This window comes from Drosophila takahashii, chromosome X (assembly GCF_030179915.1).
Source record: "Drosophila takahashii strain IR98-3 E-12201 chromosome X, DtakHiC1v2, whole genome shotgun sequence".
NCBI classification, from domain to species: Eukaryota; Metazoa; Arthropoda; class Insecta; order Diptera; family Drosophilidae; genus Drosophila; species Drosophila takahashii.
The window spans coordinates 6,946,223-6,967,596 of NC_091683.1; the positions used below are offsets into that span (position 1 = coordinate 6,946,223).

The following is a 21,374-nucleotide window of genomic DNA, read 5'->3' on the forward strand; positions in this document are numbered from 1 at the left end:
TTAGCGTGCCACTAATTCCATTTGAGACGTAACGAAAACGAAAATGACATCAATTTATTTGTGTATTGTTGTTTACTTGTTCCTCCTCGCATTGCCCCTGCTTTTCCGGCTTTTCCCAGTTTTCCCACCGCCTCTTTCATTGGCCGGGACCGCCCTCGGCTTTTCATTTCTTGGTGACAATATCTTGAGGGGGCGTCGGATAAAAATAAAAGAGGGTACAGCATTCCATTGCCAATTGTTTGCCAAAGTCAGTTAATTGTGTTTCCTCCTTTTTTTCTTTGCTTTTTTGCCGGCTTTCCTTTTGCTCAGGGAAATCTAGAGTGAGGGAAACTGAATGAAATTGGTTGGTGTAAGTACAAAGTTATAAGTCCATTATTCATTTGTACATTGTGTAGTCTAGGAACATATTTTATGCAAATCAATATATTCAATATAATTATTATATTATAGAAAATATTTGTATATAATTATAATTTGTTTATACAATATATTTAATATTAATATTTTCTAAAATGTAAATGATTTTTTATCAGTAAAACAAAAACTATTCGAATTAAAGATGATTTAGTAATTTACTTTTTTATTCAATTTAAAGTGCATTTAAACGTTTTTCCTATTATATTTTAGTCCCTTTGATTTTCCCACTTTTTCAGCGTTCTGACTTTTTTTTGTTTTCCCATTTGTGGCATCTTTGAGTTTTAAAATGCAAACAATAACAACAATTACACCCAAAGGATCAGTTGAAAAGTCAATAAACTCCCGCGGACAGCGCGTATTGGAAAATGGGAAAAGTGGGCAAAAAAGGGGAAAAGGCGAAACCGCAAAATAACCGCAAAGAGTAAACAACGGCGGAGAGCTTACTTGGTGCCTTACCCTTCCGCAACGCCCCCGATAAAACCCACTATATATGTAGATATATATATATATCCCCCTTCGCTTTTCAACTGCCCCGTGGCGCAACCTTTTCGAGCACTTTTTTTCCTTCGTTATTTACAAAAACCATAAATCAATTGGACACGCCAAACACACGCAGACAAACAAACAAATGCAAATCTATTTTTAAATGCGAAATAATACGGAACCCGAAAATAAAGTAAGGGGTGGGGGGTGTTGGGTGGCGAGTAGAAGACAACCCCTGAGGTTCATGCGTTGAAAATCGCGAAAAACCCGAAAAACCAAGTAGAAAAAGGGCCGAAAGTAAAAAAAGATGCCAATGGATGAGGGGAAAGGGGGAAAGGGAAACAAGGGGGAGTGAAGTGAAAAAGCCCAAGGAGAAGGGGTGGAAAATGTGGCGAAGGGAAGGACAGTGGGCGAAGAGCCACGCGGGAAAAGTCGCTGATACGACATGTGGGAAAAGTCGAAAAGTCACTGGCAAAAATAAGCTTATACGACTATAATATACCTTCTACTTGCTGAACTGTTAAAAATAATTATTTCCATTTGTTGGAATTTCCTTTTACCAAGTTACTTGTCCTTTAAAAGAAGTTTTATATCAAAACTGAGGTTATACTACTTTAAGATATCCTCTACACGATGATAGTATTTATTTTACTTACTTTCTTAAGTGAAGTTATTTATTTATGTCATCTATATAACCTCAAGGGTATATACCCTCCAACTCAATGTGGTATAAAGGGGTATCAGAAAATATAGACAGAAACGGGGGGCGTAAAGTGGGCAAAGGGGTGTGGCAGATCGACGGCTGAAGATGCGCCGCCCGCTGGCAATAAAAGAAAAACACGAACAATAAAAATTTTACATTTTGCAGGGCCGAAAAGTGAGAGGAAAACCGAAGGAAAAATGGAGGAAAAATCGGAGGAAAAAGGGAGTAAAAAGGGGTGTTGTTGCAGGCGCACCGTAAAATGACACACTTTAAGGTCGAGTTGCGGTCTACCCAGAAAAAGCAAAAAAAAAACAATAATAAAATAAATAAAACAGCAGAGTCCACTTCGCTCTGCCCGCCGGGGGCTTCAGATTTTCTTTGCCTGTTTTTCCCCCCCAAGAAAATGCGGAAAATGTGGGCGGAGGAGCGTGTAACATTAGTTTTGATAGACTTGCACGCATGTCCTTTTCGCCTTTTTGTTATGCAAACAAATCAAGCGCAAGAAATGCCAGACACAAATCTGATTTCCGTTTGACGGCCCTTCTTCTTAACCCATCTGCATACCTTAACCCCTGGCGAAGTGGCTGGCTTATGGGCTTTCGGAAAAGGGTTCCATCTGGGGTTCCTCGGGCGGGACTTCCGTATGCTAACCACAGCACTCCTCAATAACTTCCAGGGGGATTACGTTTTGGGGGAGAAAAATAAAGGAAAATACAGAGAAATAATACAGTATAAGTAATATAACTAATCCTTATCATTAAAATATATACAATTACATAGTTAGCTAGCGAAAATTGTCAGTTTGTTTCAAGTTGAAGTTTTTCACACGACCAGTGGGTAACTGCGAAATATTTACAAGTGAAAAATCTAGAAAACATGGGTCGCGCCAAGGTGATAAGGAAACCCCATTTGCATCGTCCTTCAAGGGATCGTATCAATCCGGAGGATTTCTATTGGACCAAAGAGGAGGTAAAGCGATCCATTCAGCGATGGTCCTTCCTCTGGGAACCGATTTCGGATTCCGATTCAGAGAGAAGTTCCTTGGGAGATGGGAAGCCTCCCCTAAAGGAACTTTCTGCCTATGGAGACTGGCGTGTGCCGGAGGGGATGGCCTACGACTTCCAGACGACTGGCCGCCAGATCCTCAAGAATCTGAGCAACTTTCCCTATCCCGAGATGATCCTTCCGCCCGTCTCTCTAAGCTCTTTACTACCCAACACTTTGCGGGTGAATCGCCCGCCCTACCTCACCCACAGGATCTTCGAGCACGTGCTGCCGGATCTCTATGAGAGGGCCAAGGAGCTCAGTAGTCCCATGGAGCCCGAGGGAGCCGTGGGCTACGATCGGCGCTACTACGACAGTCCCACGCTCATCAGGTGCCTCTGCAGTCGCCCCGAGCCTCGGGGTCTCCCTCCCATGAATTTGAAGGGGGTGAGGGAGGGCGAGTCCTGGATGGATGGCCGCTGCTGTGCCAGACTGCTGGTGGAACTCAACGCCCCGCTGGTGGACTATGCCAGACTTCGTCGTGGTGGGAAACACCCTTCCAGGGGAATGAAAATCCTTAAGGGATTGACGAAGATCAAGAAATCAGTGAAGAACTCCCGATGGATGCGTCCCAGGGCCAGGATTCTACTCTATTCGGAATCGGAGATGGAAATGGAGGAGGTGGAGCAGCAGGAGCTGTGGGAGATGGAGGAGCAGCTGCCCTTGGAGGATTACTATGTGGAATATGCGAACGAGGAACTGAATTCTGGAGAGGTGGATATGGATGTGGATGTGGATGTGGAGACGGAGCAATCCTCCCAAGAACTCCTGCCGCAGATAACCCGATCCCAGTCGGATCTCACACTCGAGTACCTAAAAACCAGTCCCATGCTGAGGAGAAGTCTTAGTCTAAGCAATATTAACTAGATATTCTCCAGGCCAAAAGTTATATAATATGAAAATTCTAGTTATATCAATTTGGATTAGATGAAATATATTTAAAGGGTACAAAAATTCCAAGAAATAGCTGGAAAAGAAAAAGGCTGAAATGCCAGAGAAAGGTAAAAAAAGGGGATTGGACTCCCTAGGTGACAAAAAAAAAACACACGAAAAAAGAGAAAAATAGATGGTGCGCACTTATTCAAATTAACATAAATCAAAAGAATTTCCAGTGCAGAGAAATGTGAGAGAAAGCTGGCAAAAGAGGTGATGAGAAACTGGGGAAACATCATTTGAAAATCCAGGGTGCCGAAACACCGAAATAATCGTAACGAAACGACTGGGAGTCTAAGATAAAAATATAAAATAAATGTCTTGAGTTAAATGAGTAAAATTAAGTTAAGTGTGTGTATCAATGAATATGAAATGTATTTACAATACTTTGTGGTAGGGTTCAGAACTATTTTTAGATTTAATATAATATAATATAATATTTGTTTTCAAATTATCTTCTCAAATACTTAAAGAACTATTTTGTAGTATTTTTTTTTTTATTCATTCCTATTCTTTTAGCTTAGAAAAACCCAACCGATGGAAAACCTCGAGGACTTTGCGTCGGAAAACCTCAAATGTCCGCGTCCGCTTTTCCACCTTATGTCGTTTTGTCGTTTTGTCGTTTCTGTGTTCTGTGTGTGACTAACGCTAACATTTTTGTGATTTTTCATCTTCATCTCTTTTAGCTTGCTTTTTTCCATTTTTTTCACACCTTTTGCGGCTTCGCTTCATTCGCCGTCGCATTTCCATTTCCATTGCCACTTCCGCTTCCGTTGATTTGTTGCTGGCGCCCCTAAAAAAGAGAGGGGCGTGGCAGGAAGTGGCTGCTTAAAACGCCGCACGCAGAAAAAGGAGTAAAAAGTGCTAGAAAAAAAAGGGAGGAGTAAAATAAAAACTGAGTGTAAAAGAAGAAGAAGCAGCGTCAGCTTATGCTGCACATAATTTGTAACCATTTCACACCCTTCCTCTAAAATAGGTGGATATTTTTTTTGGGAGGGGATGGGGCGGAGAACCTCTCCAAATTGCTCCAAATTTAAAATAAACCAAAGGCAACTCCCCAAAAAATATCACTCCGCTTTCTCCGCTTCTCCCTTCAAACTTTATAACATTTCTGGTTCATTCTTCTTCTAGCTTCTTCTGAATATTCTTCATTCTTCATTCGTTTTTTTTTTTTTGTTCTTTATTTTTTGCGTATATATGCGAATATAAATGAAATTTTTGTTGTTTGGACGTGACACATTTAGTTTGAATATATGGCAACTCAGTCGTCAGTCAGACGAGCATCGGAACGTAGATGGTTTTGTGTGGAGAGGGGGTAAAATGCCAGGGGTGGTGGACGAAAGGGGGTTGACTGACGACTGCTGATGACGTAAACGCAATTTGGTTTACAAAACAGCAAGAAACTGTCAGAAACTAAAGATGTCGATGGTTTTTACTTAACCGCAGGTGTGGTCATTCCAGTTTTATTTATATTCGGAGATTTGCGAAGGGGCTCTTGTGCATTATAACTATCGACTTGTTTTTAATAATTTAAATATCATATATTATATCATAATATTATTATATTACTTTAAAATACATATTATTGGAGTGACATTGATAAATGATTTGACCACCTGTTTAATTCGGATCTGTGTGGCCTGAGTAAACCCTTTTTACTGGCTTAACTCCCCCCTCCAATTGCCCAAGGACAACAATCCCCTGAACCCCTCGAATATTCCCGTATTATTTCAACATCCCCGCCGCTCGAAAAGAAGTGGCAAAAATCCAACATAAATCACAAGCACTCAATGTCAACTCAATGAACTGCTCATGCATGCAAGGACCCTTTCCCCGAACCACGGATCCTTGGAAAATCCGGCAAAGTGAGTGCAAGTGGAGCTGGCATCGCGTTATTTGTGGAATTTCCTCGAGTACATTTCGATGATAAGGAACAGGCCAAAAGAGCTAAGCCAAAAGACCACATATGGGGGTGGTGGTTGGGTGGAAAAGCGGGAAAAGACGGCGGCCTTTCCACTGCGCTTTCTTAACAATTTGTCATGCATGGAGCGCCAAATATGCCGAAAGTAGAAAAATGTATTAAAAGCAGCTGCGAGTCCTGCGTGGAAGTCCTAGAAATGCCACAAATAAATCATTTCTTTTTGCCATCTTGAGATGTGTGTGTTCTTGCACAGATAGCGGGGTGTATCTGTGAGACAGACGAGGTGAAAATAATAGTAACAAAATATATGTAAATATATATACTTTCTCTCTAAGCTTTCTCTATAAATGTCAAAATAGTTTGTGCAGTAAGAAGGATAAATATTACATATACATTTATTTGTCAAAAATAAAAAAAATGGTTTTACATTTCAAATTTAAATTTTTTCTGGTGAAATTTTATTTATTTTATCAGAGTTTTTGTATGAAATATTAAAATTATTTCTTAGTAATTCATAACTATAAAATAAACTTGTGTTTATTATTTTGGCACTACTCTTTCCACCTCTAACGTTTCAGCTTTCGAGTCAAGGGAAAAAATGGGCTTTTGATTCAGATTGGGATGACTGTCTGAAGTAGTTTCGGTTTCGCTGGCACTCGAAATATTTTCACGTGTCTCGAACAAATGTCAAACGCACACAGCAACATGAGCACACACACAGATACACTCGCACATAAATCAAAAAGCGAAGGGATTGAGGCGAAAGTATTGAAATGTAACGCATTTATTTTCATTACAAGCAAACGGAGCCCGCAAAAGTATGCTATGCAAAAATCTTAGGCTGCGATGCGTCGCTAATGTGACAGCCACAAAAAAGTAAGGGAAAATAAAGAAAAAGGGTCCTGGCCATAAGCCACCGTTGCGATATAAGCACTTTATTGGATCATCAGACTTATTTTGATATGTGACCAAATAAATATGAGGGAATTCGAGAGGAAAGGGGAAAAGTGCGAGGCATTGACATTTTGCAGCCGACGACGAGCAGCCATAAATTCCTGTCAGTTATTTTCATTTTCGTAACATTTTTGCATCGTTCGAGCACGTCTTTTTGTCAACTACTCGTTGACAAATCTACTTGGCTCTTCTCTTGTTTATTTTTGTTTATTTGTGATTTATTTCGATAGCATAATAAAAATGTGGCATGTGTTTTATATGTTAATATCTTAGTATATCTTCAGCCCTTTCACTACAAAATTCTTTGTCAAATTAAGCAATAAATTAAAATAACAGTTATAATAAAAATCAAAAAAGTCAAATATATTTCAGTTACTCACCCTGAAAGTTCAAAAATCACGCCAACTCCAAAAAAACTCCTAAAAATTTGTCAACATTTGCATATCAATTGCCGCGAAGAAAATACATTAAAAATTATACACTAATAGGGAAAATCAAGTTAAGGACACGACATCAACTTATCTTATCCGCCCAGTTTTGTCCCGCTTTTCCCGCTTTCCCGGCTTTCCCATTTGCATGCTTCATTAGCGCGGTCCGTGGAGCTCTGCGAATTAAAAGTAATGTTAATTGCGCCCCGACTGCGTTCATCCATAATCAATTTTAGCCGCTGGCCCCGCAGATACAACGAAAAACGAACGAAAAAAGCGGAAAGAAAAGCACAAAATATGACATAAAAATTTTTCATTTCCTTGAGGAGGAAAAACCAGGGAAAAAAATCCAGAAAAAAAAAGAAGCGTCGCCTGGTGGATTTTTCAAGCTCAATTCCCAGCGGACGGCGAACTTTGGCAATGAAGTAGAAAATGAAGTAGCGCCACGCCCACTTTTCCCCAGCCCCCGCCCACTTTTCCCAACCACCTCTCAGTGGGCCAGTGAATGTATTCATCAATGCAACAACACATTTGCATATTTCGGGCGTAAAAATTAATCACTAATTTTAATACGCAACGAGGCCGAAACAGAGAGGAAAAAAGGAAAAGCTAAGGAAAACCGAGGGAAAACCCACCTCGCCTCCCCTCGAAACTTGTTAAGTGGGCAACACTAATGTAGCAATTTTGAAATTGATGAAAAAAAGCGAAGTAAAAAGCGAGATAGCCAGATGGAAGGTAAACAAATTGCGCGATGAGGCGTTGTCATTTATATGGGCGAAACAGGAACCCAAAGATATTTCCTCTTCGCCCCCTCGAAATAATAATAAAAAATAAATAAATGGAAAATGAGAAAACGCAGCTCGAACATAAAAATGACCAAGGCACCAGTAAAATCGCCGGGGGGTGGAAAAGCTGGGTGGGGAAAAGCTCGGCAGAGGGGAAAATCGACGTCGTCTATCGAAACGCTAGCCGCATTTCACCTGCAGCGTTTTGATGGCCAAGCGGAGAGAGATGAGAGATGAGAAAGAGGCGCACCTCCATTAAAACTAATGGGAAATTTGCTATAATTTGATTTCACAGACCGAGAAGAAGATGCCTTCGTCCTTGGTCCTTCAAGGACTCAAGTCGCAGGCAGATTGAAGTTGGGAAATTGCTCGAGATTTGATTAATTGCAAATTGGAAATGAATTTGGCAGGCAAATCAATGGCAAGTTGGCTGGAATTTATGTTAAAAGTCTAAGATCACTTAAAGAAAAGTTTAATTTACTTTTGATTTATGTTTTAATTATAATTATAATATTAGAAATATTAGAATATTAGAAATTAGTATGTAAAATCTTTTTTTGATATTTTAATATATGTGTATAAAAACTAAATTTTGTTTATTATTTTTAAGATTTGTATTTATTATAAAAAACCCTTTAACATGAATCTTAAATACATAAAAGTAGATATTATTTTTTTTACTATTTCAGCCAATTGAAGTGATGCCTTTTGGCCAATTTCGAATGCCAATTACCCCTTGTTTTCCTTGGCGTTTCTCCACCTCCTCCCCTATTTTTGTGTGTAAATTTGAGTTGCCTAATTCCAGGCGGTACGCCTAAAAAGGGGACGGGAGGGGTCAGGCTCCAGGGGGAGGGACTGGCAACTTGAGTCTGGGCCAAGTACACGCGCCTGCACATGCGAAATGAGAAAACTTTTCGACCACAACATCGACGTGGTGGCAAGCGTTAACAGCCGGCGGCCCACACAACTACAACGCAAATACAAACACCAATGCTTGTGGAAAAGCGCCAAAAACCCCTTGCCCCTCCCCCTGCCCATGCCACGCCCACTTCTCCAATTTCGCCCCCCCTTTTTCGCAGTGCATCGTTGTTGTCTGCCCGCAAAAGATTGCTTTTAGAAATTTATAGTTTCAATAATGTGGCGACCGCGTTCCACGAACCGTTGCATTGTTGGTGGGAAAAGTGGGTAGGTTAGCGAGGAAAATGTGTGGAAAGGGTGGAAAGGCGGGGTTGTATGTGTGTCTATGTGCACTCTCATGTGTATTTTCAATTTACGCGTCCATAACTTCAAGTTTTGCAAGTTTACCTACCGAGCAACACCCGAAGGAACAAGTTGTCGACGGGCCGCATATCGAACACTTGAGCAGCAGCCACACACAGATACTCCACACACACACACTCACACACAGCACTGCAGAGCTATAGTGTTGCAGCTGAAATCGGAGCTAAGACAAATCTGCACTGAGCGAAAAAAGGTAGTTGAAAAAGTTATATTTTTGTCAAAAACCAAAAACCCGAATTTCCACAAAAAAAAAGCAATAATTTTTTGGCCGGCAAAACGGAAATATTGATCGAAATATGGATTGTCATACCTTTCTGAACTCGTTATTAAATTTCCAATTGATTGGCATTCAAACCTAGAAATTTTTAATTTTTGCCATTTTTGGCAAAAAATTGTGATGTAACCCCTTGTAAAAAAAGCGAAAATTGTGAAAAAAATAAATTTTTCAGAAAGTGATGGGGATCGTTAGTTTAGATCATTAGCTGCTCAAAACTGTCGCTCTTTTAGCTGTGGGCCTTGAATTGCTCAAATTAGAATTGAAAAACGGTTAAAAAATAAGGCATTTATACCCGTTGACTGCCATCTAATAATAATTTACATTTTGTATACCAAGACTCCTAAGATATTTTGAAAAATATTTATTTATAAAACCCCTTTTTTGCAGAGTGCACAATCTGAAGATGGGGACTTGGGACTAAAACTGAGACCGAAACTGAAGCAGTTGCCGTTTCCGCAATTACAAAACTTCCGCAAAAATAACAAAACACTCGCGCGGCAAACACCGCTGAATGTCGAGGAAAGCGAGGGGGTTGGGAAAAGTGAGCTGTGGGGAAAACTGGGGGGAAAAGCTGGCAGCAGCACATGTGCACCAAGCCAAACACACACTTTTCCGTGCATTTTTCTAGGGCAGATTTTAATTTCTTAATGCAGAAAGGGCACTCCAAAGGGGGTTAAGTGCGGCAGATGGGGGTGTTTCTGTGGGGAGGGGGCCTGCAAAGGGTTAAGCACCGCCGGACAACTTTGTCTTTGTGCATTCGCAATGAGACAACAACGGTCGTCTGTCTGTTCGCATCTGTTGCCAGTCAAACTGCAAGTCAATTTTGGGAAAACTAAACTCCCCAAAAAAAAAGATGGATGTGTGTGTGTCTCATCCTGATATTTTCCTGATTTTTCAGCTTTTTCCCTGCTTTTTCTCAACTGCCATTAGTTGCCATTAGCCTCGTTATCCCAGCTCAATTTTCTCATTACCTACCATATTTCCTCATCCACATAGATAGTGAACGCGCCTTGCATCAAAAGAAATTGATAATCTCTTAATAAGCCGAGAGGCAAACAGTCTAGGGATATTTCTCCTTTTTTCCTTAGCCGAAAAACCAACAAGCAGGCCTCAAGACTTCAAAAGGAGTCTCCCCAGACACGTGTGTGTGTGAGATACTACTTATATATCCCCAATCCCAATCTCGAAACCCCATCCCGAAATTCTCGGACAACTCCCTTTTGACACGCACACAAATCACTTGATTCAATCATCTCGAAAATTGATAACATGCCATTTACAAATGACATCACTGGAAAAAAAGCAGCAGCAAGCTCATTGAGCGCCCGCCACAAATTATTTATAGGCCAAAGGCATAAAAAAACAACAAGATACCCCCGAAAAAATTGGGACACGTGCCGCCAGTTGACCAGCCTCTTCGGCCACGCCCCCTTTTTCCATCCCGGGTGAAAGTTGCACTGGCCAAGTGAAAGTGAAAGTGAAACCTTCTAACCGCACACGGCACGCACCCAAAAAAAAAACAAAAAGAACAATTGGAAAATAGCTTGTGTTCCAACTATCAGATACCCTGTATAACTGGTGAAAATTCAGGGATAAGATGTTATTTTTAATGGCTTTTATATAAATTATTTTATTATAAGTTATGCTTTCGATTTTTAATAACTACATTACACAAATTAATTACTTATATATATTTTATTATTATTATTTTTTTTATTTTAAATAGTAATATCTGAAACCTATATACCTTTGCCAATACTAAGTGCTTTTGGAAAAGAAAAAAACAAGAAAAACAAGCGGCAGGAAAAACTCAACCCCCTTCCCCCGTGGAAACTGCCTCATTTGGGATGCGTTGCACGCTGAGCTTTTCATTTCAATTTGAACGCATTTTTTTGCGGCCAAAACAAGGAGGATTTTTGAGAGGGCAGGGATCATCCGAACATCTGAACAATCTGAACAATCGGCGCAATCGGACAATTGATTCGAACGCATTTGCGTGCTTGCCCCAAATAACTGCAAATTATTTTCAGTCTCTCGTATTCCTTTGTTGTGCGGGGATTCCCCATTGTGCCATCAGGCTCATCGGCCTCATCAGGCGGCAAAATGCCAGAAATGGTAGAAATGGGAGAAATGGGGGGTGGTCATGGAATCAAGTTAAGTGATTCGCTACGTGATGCTCTTCTGGGGCCAAGCGTCGTAAAAAGGTTCTGACAAAAAACATAAGAGCGGAAGTGGACAGAAAAAAACAGCAGAAGGTCTCTCAGGAGTGTCTGAAGATGTACGGAAAACTATTGCTTAAGAACATAACAAATTATAAGGAAAATCATAAGGTATTCTTGCAAGTAAAAGCTGAAAGCCAAGAAATCACTGAAAAAGTGTAAGAAAGGTGCCTAAAAGTATGCTGAGAATAAAGGATAGTCGTCTTCCAGTATAAATTCATATCACTTTTGGTTTAAAAAAATAGTGTTACATAATTTTAGACATTAAATTTATTTTCTCCCTTTAATTTTCATTACCAAGATCAAACGATTTGTTAACTTGTTGTTGGGTATAAAATTTCATTGCTCTGAATTGGAAACACAACTACTAGTGTTTATTTTTAAGACCCCCCCTGGAATATCATCACCACAGCCCCCGACCAACATTCAAACTCTCATTATGACCCCGGGCTGACCGATCCATTGAGCATTAAACAGTTGACCAAACTTTAATTAAGAGCACAACGCAGAGACAAACAAAGACCAAAACAATGGGGTGGACCAAAAAAGAAGGAAAGAACTAACCGAAAAGTCAGCAACACTTGAGCCAAATGTCAAATACACAAATATATCCGAAATGTGGTAGTGGCAATGAAAATGAAAACGAAAACGCCCTCCGGGGTGCATTTGCCAGCCAAAGCTGAGTGACCCGACCATTCCTATTGAATGGAGACCAGAAACTAGAAACTATAACGAGACAAACAATAACTTGGACCCGGAAAAGGTTAGCACTCGGAATGGAGACCCCATACCAAAAACCATTTTTGGTATTGATAGTTTGTAAACCGGAGACAAAAAATGGACAAAGGAGAGTATACAAGTGACAATAACAAGCACAAAATGGACACTACTACTAGATGATGATGGTGACAATGGACCTTCTGCTCCTTGGTCCTTCGGACGACGACTTGACATCCGGCATAAATGTCAAACGCCAACTTTGACCGCAAATCTAGATGGTTGGGATGTTGGGTCAATGCAGAAGCACAAATATATTCATGGAGATTTGCGAGACGCAGGATAGAGGACTCAGGACAGGACCTTCCGCAAGTCCATCAGTCGCCAGACCGAAACTTAAATATCTATTTATACGTGTATACAAACCCAAACCATTTAAAGCCATCCGCTCGCCATTCCAATTCCGATTCCCCGATCCCATTCCCATTCCATCCCAAATCCAACCAAGTGCGTCGCTTAATTACAAAACGAACAACGCATAAAAACCAACAGAGACAGGGTTCGTCGATGGGCCACCCTACTCCACCTCCCATCATCCATCCCGCTCTAACCCCAAGGAAGGACACTATTGTCTAACGGGACTCAATGCCATACCATGCCATGCACTGCCAAAAAAGGGGGCTAACTGAAATGATTAAAAAACGAAGTATTTAGTGAAGATGGAAGATATGTCTTGACTATATTAAATTATAAATAAATCTTTTCTTATAAAATATATGTTTTGTAAATAAAATATTAAATCATAATTAAAAAATTACATTTTATGAATTTTTTATTTTATATATTTACTTTACAATTTATCAACTATATTTATATGAAAATAAAATGATAGTTTGTAAAGGAAATATCAATGGTTTTCAATAGTACAGATCTTAAATAAATGATTGATTAAATACAAGCCCATAGTAATCCATGAATTTATTGATTACTCTTCTAATACCGCACAACTATTTCTCGCAGTGCCTTATCCCATATCCCCACGCCTCATCGTTTGACATTTGCAATATTTGACATTCAAGTAAAGGCATAAATTTGCGTTTAATGAAATCCAAAGGCGCCCAGGCCATTGGGATGTGCCTCTCTCTCTGTCTGCACCATATGACCGTGGCCATGGCTCTATTTTAGGGGGGTGTGCTGGATAAGGGGGGTTCTTTGGCCCCACATTCCGTCCCTTTGACGACCATTAGGCGGCCAACCGCAGCGACAGCTGGCAGGGCCAGCAAATTACAGCTGCGGATGCGAGGAGAGTCTATTGAGCGGCCATTGAACATGATGATGGCAGGAACGTGTCCTTGGGCTTAGGGTTTTGGGTTCTAGGTTCCATGTTCTATATACGAAGTATTTCAGAATAATAAAACAATAGTTACTTGATTTTTGATCGAAACATTAAGTGTATTTGTACAATTTTAAGGGGGTTTCCCTGGGGCTGCGAAACATTTGACAATCGGAATTTTGGGCGGACAGCTCGTTTCGAACGATAAAACGATGTTCTTGCCGAGAAGACCCTAAATCTAGCGAGCCATCTCGTAAGTCATGTCCTAAGCTTTGCTTTTTGACGGAATTTCTCTGCCTGGGGTCTCTCTTTTAAAGAAGGAAACTCGCCGAGAATTCAAGGGAACGACGTGTGGTAAAATATAAAAATATATAAGTAACTGAAGTGAACTAAAGATAACTGCAAACGAAATGAGAGGGTTTACTTGGCACCCCTCCTCGAAGAACGGGGACGGTCATAAATCACTGGCCTTGGGCTTTTGGCCATCATCAGCTTGTTGATCGTCTCAGTCTTCTCGGCCTCCTTGGCCCGGAAGTACTTGTAGCTCTCCTCCTTCTTGTAGAGAGTAGCGATCTCTTTGACTCTCGACGCATTCTTCGGAACGGGGGCCACATTCTCCTTCTCCTCCTCTTTTTCTTCTAATTGTACTTCTACTTCGTCGAGCTCCAATTTGGGCACCTCAATATCTCCTGGCAACTCCTCGGCCAACATCTTGCGAGGGCTTTGCTGCTTGGGAATCGGCCTCTCCTCGGAGGTTTCACTGGTACAGGAGTCCTCCTCGTCCGATAGTGTCTCGTTCATCAAAGCTTCGGCATCGGCCTCGGCATCGGCATTGGCCTGTGGCTCTGCATCACCCTCGGTGATGACCTCCTCAGCATCAGTAGTTTCTGCATCAGTAGAGCTGTAGCTGGGCTTAACCGGATCATTAGCCTTGATGGCCGAACCGAAGATAGGGCTCTAATGGGAGAAGAAATAAGAATTAATCGATATTTATCGACATTTACCATCGATACTATCGAAAATTTCGATATTTTTCAAGCTTTATTGGGAGATATACAAATAAATCGATTGATATTAATCGACATTTAATATTCTTCCCTTTAAAACATAAATTTTATCGAGAATATCGATATTTTTTAAGCTCTATCGAGGACTCACATGATATATCTGCCACTGCACTATCAAAGATAGGAGTATTCCGGCTATGATCATGGATGCACTGACCAGGAAAACCACCAAGGCGGTATCGTAGTGGGTCTCATTGCGATCGAGCACAAAGTCTACGAGCTGATAGACCTTCAGAACCAACTTGCTCAGCATGCCAAGGCTGTCTTCTGGAAGTACAGGAAAAATATCGAAATTTAAATATTGGATCTCAAACGGAAAGTTGCCCCCGTGTTTAAATAGGATATGTGTGTGTGTGAATGCGAAAAAGAGATTTGCAATTAAAAACTTGAAATCTGCGCTGCGAAGGCAAATAAAATGCAATTAGCAAGATTTGAATTAATTAAGTAGTAAGTACAGTCGTCACCGGCTACGGCAAACAAGTTGATATGGAAACCCCAGGCTCGAAGTTTCGCTTTATTAATAGCCCAAAAGTAGTGGATGTTGGTGGTGGGTGGGGTTTTGAAGGCGAAGACATGTGCCAGACAATCCAGGCACAAACACATGGAACGTGGAACAGTTGTGTCTTTTGTTTATCTTGCGCACAGACATTCGAAAAGTGGGTGGGTGGACTACCCGGGCAAAACTCTTTTCGGCAAGGACGAAAAGGAGCAAAGGCAACAACAGCAATGTGCAATTATCGCAAAATACCTTAAGGTTTACATCGTCAATGGGGAAAGAAGGTAGAGGAAAAGCGGGGAAAACAGGAAAACTCCGAGTGGCCCACAGGTGTGCCCTCCCCCTTTTCCACCACCTCATCTGTCTGCTGGTGTTTACCCAAGTGCTTTGTATTGAAGTGCATTTCGGCATGTAATTTGTAGTTCTTTGCTATTTGATTTTTCGAGCTGCGAGCTTAACCCAAACTCAAACCCAGTGTCTTAACCCTTTGTCAAGAATTCCCATTTTAAATCGTTCAACTAGTATATATAGCAAGTAGCCCTCCCAATTAACAGATCTCCCATTTCACATCTCACACCTAATATTCCGCCCAGTGATTCCCAAGCCGCGATCAAATTTGTAAGATGATCAGCACAAAAACGATAAAAGCGAGTGGTGCGAGGAGATCCAGAAGATCCCAGAGCCAAGGAAGAGGGCCTTTGAAGTTCGATAATTGCAAATTCCTTGTGCATGTTTCAGTTTGCATCAAATCGTCGCGCAATGATCGGATTTAAATCAGCGGCGGCTGTGGCGCAACTAAATTGATCTTTTATCGCTTCAACGATGCTGCTGCCGCTGCTGCTACGTCTCGGGGATCGAGAATCGAGGATCGTATCGTATCAGATCGGAAAGGAAAGAAGGGGAGAGGGGGAGCGGATTGGTTCGGTTTAGTTGGGCCCGAGTTTGAGGCTCTTGGTAGCCGGCGCGTAAAAGCTTACAAAATACGACAACGCACAGAAGCGCATAACTCAGCAGATGGAGCAAGAGGCAATGCGAACTGAGAAGTTGTAGGGCACTGAGAGAAAAGAAATGAAATTTAATTTTATTTGAATATCATTAAGACATAAACGGGAATGAACATGTGGCGCCCAACGTGGGGCATTTATATATTGCAAACATAATTGAATATTAATTATTATTTTAAAATCGCTGTTTAGAAAACGATTTAACATTAAATCCAACGTTTATTTATTGCTTTTCTATAACATACAACTTTTTCTTTCGGTGCCCTACTGAAGCTGGAACCGCTCATGCGATTGGAACATGGGGATCGACGACGTTCACGCGCTGGGATTAAATCGGAAGTTATGCGAATGTCAAAAGCTCGTCTCGTCTACCCCTCTGATCCCCTCCACCCCTCTCTTCCACTCCTTTCCCGAGAAGTTCCTTGATTGGTGTGGTGTGGAAGCCACGAGATTCTGCGGCGGCCGATGAAGAGATGGCCATTCGGTTGCCGCGAGAGTGATGAAGTAAAAATTGTTACCGTATCGAATGCGGATTAAAATCAGCTAAACAAGTTGCCAGTCGCATTGGTCGCTCAATGTCTGTCGATCTTCTGCCTCTGCTCCCCTTGCCCCTTTCACTTTTAGCCATATTGATGGGCCATGAAGAGGGTCAAAGCGAATCGATAACGAATCAATTAAGCGCTCTTCGTGGAAGAATATTGCGCATTTGGATGGGGCATATTAATTATTTGCCTAACGAGGAGTATTTAAATGAAGATTCTATATATATATAGACTTTTAATAAAAATGCCAATGAATACCCCCATACCCGTACTGTTCTCTAATCAGCAACATTTCAAGTGGCCGGGCAAGAGAATAAATAAAAAGAAATCTGTCGAAAATGAAAGGGATTAAACAAATAAATCACTTGGCTCTGTTTTCAGGACATTTTCGTCCTGAAGCCAAAAGGGTAGAAAAAATACTAAAGGAAAACGAAACGAAAAGAAAAGGGTTGCCCACACCAATTAATGAGTTAAAAATTGTGCAGCATTGAATGAATTGGAAAGGATGGAGGCGAAGGATTTGCCGCTGTCCCGCAGCAAAAGAGCAAAATTAATGAAGATATTTCGCTGTCGTCGGTTGGGTTCCTTTGAGGACCAAGCAGAAAAAATCATTTGATTTTTAATTACGCTGATTTTTTATATTAGAACGGAAACAGCTTGGAATAGCAAACACCTTGGAAATTAACACGCCCCAAGTTGGGCGGACGTCTCGTCTCTCGACTCGACTCTTGGTGACTTGGCCACTTGAGCCACTTGGATCGGAATATCTCGGGGGTCTGGGCACTCGGATGGCACTGCCAACTGGCCCCGGCACGCACGAAAGGGTTTCAACTTAATTAAACCGTTTCTTCTTTTTTCGTATACTTTTACTTTTTTGCCCCTTTTTTGACGCAATTGAAAATGGATGGGTGGGGTTGGAAAACGGGGAAAAGGGGGGTCTAAACTGGCAACTGTCATCGTATTGCGCACTGCGAAAAGTGGGCACAAATTGACATCTAAAGTGCTTAAAATTTTCTTTAATTAAGTGTGACAAACTGTGGGCAAAATAGGCAAAGAGCGATCACGGAATGAAATGAAAAGGGGTTGGGGTGGACCAAAAAAGTATTTTATTGTATAGTTTATTATTTGAAATTAACAAGTAGACTTTGCGAATCTTGACATTTGACTAAGAAAATAAAGGTGATTTCAAAAAGAAATGAAAAGGGATTGGATGGACCAAACGAGGTATTTTGATGTTTAATTTGTCATATTAATTTAACAAGTAGGCTTTTTAAGTCTTGACATTTGACTATGAAAATACGAACTTTACAATAAATTTAGGAAATGCCACTCCTTTTCGCGCAAGCTGACTCATTCGCGGCTCTTGGGTATCCCAATAAATAACGATTGGGTGGCGCGAGGGGAGGACAAAGAGTACGAGAGGGCAAAAGACGAAAGACGAATACAAAAAAAGAAGCGAGGATGTGGAACAGTAGCTGCCCACGCAGAAAACGGACGACACTCAATGGAAGTCATTTGGAGCTCGTAAATAAGCAAAGTGCAGCATTAATAGTTGCTGATTAAGGAGAGCGCCTACGGGAAATTAAAATTAAGTAATTTAGACCCACGTACAAGTCGAAAGCCGAGAGCCGAATGAAAACTGGTTGAATAACTTGGAACTAGAGTAGAACTTACCAACGATTCCCTCGGGGGGCGATTGGGTCCAGAAATTCAAGATACCCATTTCTTTTTTCACACACACAGTTACTGAGAAATTACAAAATATATATTTTTTGGTCACTTTTTTTCTATGAAAATTTTTCAGAAAAAAATATAATATTGTTAAGGAGAATACGTCCTGCTCGGAGGTCTGTACTTCTATAACTGACCCTATGCCGTTCGAGCTCCCAGGCCTTTGACAATTTAGACTTCAAGGCTAAGTTGATGAAAAATTATTGGTAGTACCTTTCGAATAAAGAAAACCTAGGGTTTCGGCCTACTACGATTTCTTTTATTGACTCTATAAAATATCTCCTCATTATTATTATCATTATTCCATTTTACTTATATGTAAACCCTATAAATATGCCCAATTTCCAGGCGAAATCTTTCGCCAATTAGCCAAGAACCAAGAGCCCCCGTCCGACATAAATAATAATCAATTTGATATCAAATCGAGCCACCAACAGACGACAATGTCCTTGCCGAAAGGCAAAGGAAAAATAAAGAAAAAACTAGGAATCAGAATTGATGATTATTGCTTTTTGACAGAGATTCGCCAAGGCGACAATAAAAACGGTGGAAAGCCGGGGAAAAGGAAAAGGAAAAGAAAAGTCCATACTCACATGTCCTTTTACGAGGATGCGTGGGCTTTCTGTGTTAGTATCAATAAAATAGCCGCACACACACACACGTAGCTGGGAAAATGGGGGGCCGAAGGAAAAATATTTATGTGCATGTTATAGTAAGTGCAAAATAATAGCCGGCGGTCGAAATTGGTGGGGTGGAAAATGGGGCGGGGAAATGGGGTGGGTGGGTCACAGACACGTAGCACACAGACTAGTACTAAAAATGTTTCAACAATTACCAAACCAGGGAAAATGATATGTGCTTGTGTGTGTGTGTTGGTGTGTGTCAGGCTAAGCATATGTGTGTGTGTGTGTTTTGGCAATAATGCACTCGACACTTTTATTTCTTTTTCATTAGCCAAAAAGCGACTTTCTTGGCTCTCGCCACCTTCTTTCTCCCTCTTTTTCTCTGTTTTGGTTCGTGACCTTCACATGTGTGTCCACCCTCCAAAGGGGAAAAGAAAAGGAGCTGGAAAATACTGAAGCAACATCTGGAAATTATCAAATAAACATTATAATAAATAAATATTATAATAAATAAATCAGAAGCCATGAATAATAATATTAATGTAATATTTACATATAGATTTAAGTTAAATATTTGTAGGAAGGAGACTTTATCCATTGGCAAATAATATTAAATAAATATATATATTTAAATAAAGAAAAAATTAAACAAACTTAAAATAAAATAGGAAATAAATTTATTAATTAATAAATAACTTAATGCTTTAAATAATATACTTATATATATAGAAAGCTGGTTTAAATATATTTATATATATATCTCAGGAGGCCATGAAGTGTCGCCTGTTAAATTTTCATAAATTTTTCAGATCAAAGCAGGCCGCGCTTTGAAATGTCATTTCCAGTCCCCTATAAAAGGCCGCCCGATCGCCTCAGGATTCAGTCAACGCACACATCTCGTAGAGGTAACAACTCCAAATTCCAAATTAAAACCTACAAAAATATTTTCCCTCTACTTTCGGTGAACATTTTTTTTTAGTTTGTGCTGTCCTGTTTATTTTGTTCAGTTCATTTTCTATTAGGCTTAAGCATAAAGTGTAAAAGTGTAATTAGTATTAAGTGTTAATAGTCATAAGTGTCAAAAGTATTCGAGGGTGTCCAACATCTCAAGCTCGGCCAGCCTGAAGCTGGCTTCATCATCTAGTTATAAGGATAGATCTAATGCTTTATTTATTATTTTCTGTTTGCTACACTGGAATACAAATCAACACTGGAAGAATAATAATATATCAACACTGGAAGAATAATAATATATCAACACTGGAAGAATAATAATATACGAAAACTGTAAGAATAATACTATATCAACACTGGAAGAATAATAATATAGCAATACTTAAGATAAAGGCAAAAAAACACGGAATACTAAAACTTACACTGAAACCAACACGTTATAAAGGAATAAAAGATTGAAGTATGTAATAAAAAAAACTTATATACATGTATATACATTTATTTTACTAACAATATATTTCTTTTTATTCAGATTGCTTACCTAACTACACTTTGAACGAGCCGGCTGAAGCTGATACGACCATCTCTTAGGAAGGACCTCTTTCTCAAGGGCGATCTGACATAGGAAGACTAGAGACAAAGGTTCAAAATTCGAAGTAACAAATTTTCTGTATTAAAATTCCCGTGCTGCACCGCCAGTCAATCAACTCTAAGACGTTTCGACTCGTATGAAGACTACCTTTTGGCCAACTAATTGTGGAAGAAGACACTAACAAAAATACACTTGTCAAAGAAGAAAACCTTCTGGTCTTTATGAATTCGAGGATTTACGGGGGAGCAGGCGCAAATTGCCCGGCGCTGTCATAATTTCTAATACCCAGAACCCAGAAATAGGGGCTCTATAAGCCAACTTTATTGGGGCAATAGTTTGCAATTAGCTGGCGGGCAATAAAAATGGACATCAACATAAAAATAATCGAGAAAAATCGGCCAATGGTCATGGGGGTTTCCATTTAAGCAGGGCAAATAATTGAACATGTTCTCTAATATTTTTTGGGAACAACTGCTCATATTTCCCACCGCAGAAATCTATTATAAACATTTTTTGGGCAAAAGTAGCCCAAAAAGTGAGTTTCGTGTGCGCGTTGTAACGTACAAATTATGTAAACATTGTGGGTCGAGGGGGTGAAAAATTATGAACCTTTAGGCAGATTGAAGAGAACTTTTTTTTTATATATTTTTACATATATACTTTTCGGTTGGCAGGCGAAAAAGAACAGGGACAACTGCGGGCCCAGATGAAAAATTCGACCCTAGGCAATATTTACAATTAAAAAATTAACGTAAAACAGACCGAAGAAGAAGGGCCACCAAGTGGGGGTTGTGGCTACGGGGTTTGTCTTGAAAATAAGAAAATAAAAATACAAATTGGGGGAAAAAATGGCATGGAAAAAACTGTGAA

At 40.2% G+C, this 21,374-nt stretch overlaps 2 protein-coding genes and 1 long non-coding RNA gene across 4 annotated transcripts; 2 read left to right on the forward strand and 1 right to left on the reverse strand.

The window, feature by feature from the left end:
* Positions 1 to 2,402: 2,402 nt before the first annotated feature.
* Positions 2,403 to 3,968, forward strand: LOC108060290 (uncharacterized). Its single transcript, XM_017145934.3, has one exon. The coding sequence runs from the start codon at positions 2,480 to 2,482 to the stop codon at positions 3,512 to 3,514; it is 1,035 nt and encodes a 344-aa protein (XP_017001423.2). The 5' UTR covers positions 2,403 to 2,479; the 3' UTR covers positions 3,515 to 3,968.
* Positions 3,969 to 13,589: 9,621 nt separating this feature from the next.
* Positions 13,590 to 18,474, reverse strand: LOC108060289 (uncharacterized). 2 transcript variants are annotated; one of them, XM_017145933.3, is made up of 3 exons: positions 18,279 to 18,474; positions 14,654 to 14,826; positions 13,590 to 14,452 (listed from the first exon to the last, which is right to left on the reverse strand). In XM_017145933.3, exons 1-3 carry the CDS (start codon positions 18,325 to 18,327, stop codon positions 13,916 to 13,918), a joined length of 759 nt encoding a protein of 252 aa, XP_017001422.3. In that variant the 5' UTR covers positions 18,328 to 18,474; the 3' UTR covers positions 13,590 to 13,915. The 2 variants fall into 2 exon arrangements, with proteins under 2 accessions (XP_017001422.3, XP_070075022.1); XM_070218921.1 differs by having other exon boundaries at positions 14,654 to 14,829; positions 18,279 to 18,473.
* A 1,357-nt stretch (positions 18,475 to 19,831) lies between these two features.
* On the forward strand, positions 19,832 to 20,740 carry LOC108060296 (uncharacterized). Its single transcript, XR_001770079.3, has 3 exons — positions 19,832 to 20,245; positions 20,300 to 20,372; positions 20,445 to 20,740. It is a non-coding gene; the product is annotated as an uncharacterized lncRNA (long non-coding RNA).
* Positions 20,741 to 21,374: the final 634 nt, after the last annotated feature.

What these genes read in the sequence shown, in the direction of transcription:
- LOC108060290 (XM_017145934.3), top strand. Translation starts at nt 2,480, where the DNA reads ATGGGTCGCGCCAAGGTGATAAGGAAACCCCATTTGCATCGTCCTTCA.
- LOC108060289 (XM_070218921.1), bottom strand. Translation starts at nt 18,327, where the DNA reads ATGGGTATCTTGAATTTCTGGACCCAATCGCCCCCCGAGGGAATCGTT. An exon ending in GCCCCCCGAGGGAATCGTTG is followed by an intron (nt 14,830 to 18,278) that starts GTAAGTTCTACT and finishes CTGTACTTCCAG; the next exon opens with AAGACAGCCTTGGCATGCTG. An exon ending in TGCAGTGGCAGATATATCAT is followed by an intron (nt 14,453 to 14,653) that starts GTGAGTCCTCGA and finishes TTCTCCCATTAG; the next exon opens with AGCCCTATCTTCGGTTCGGC.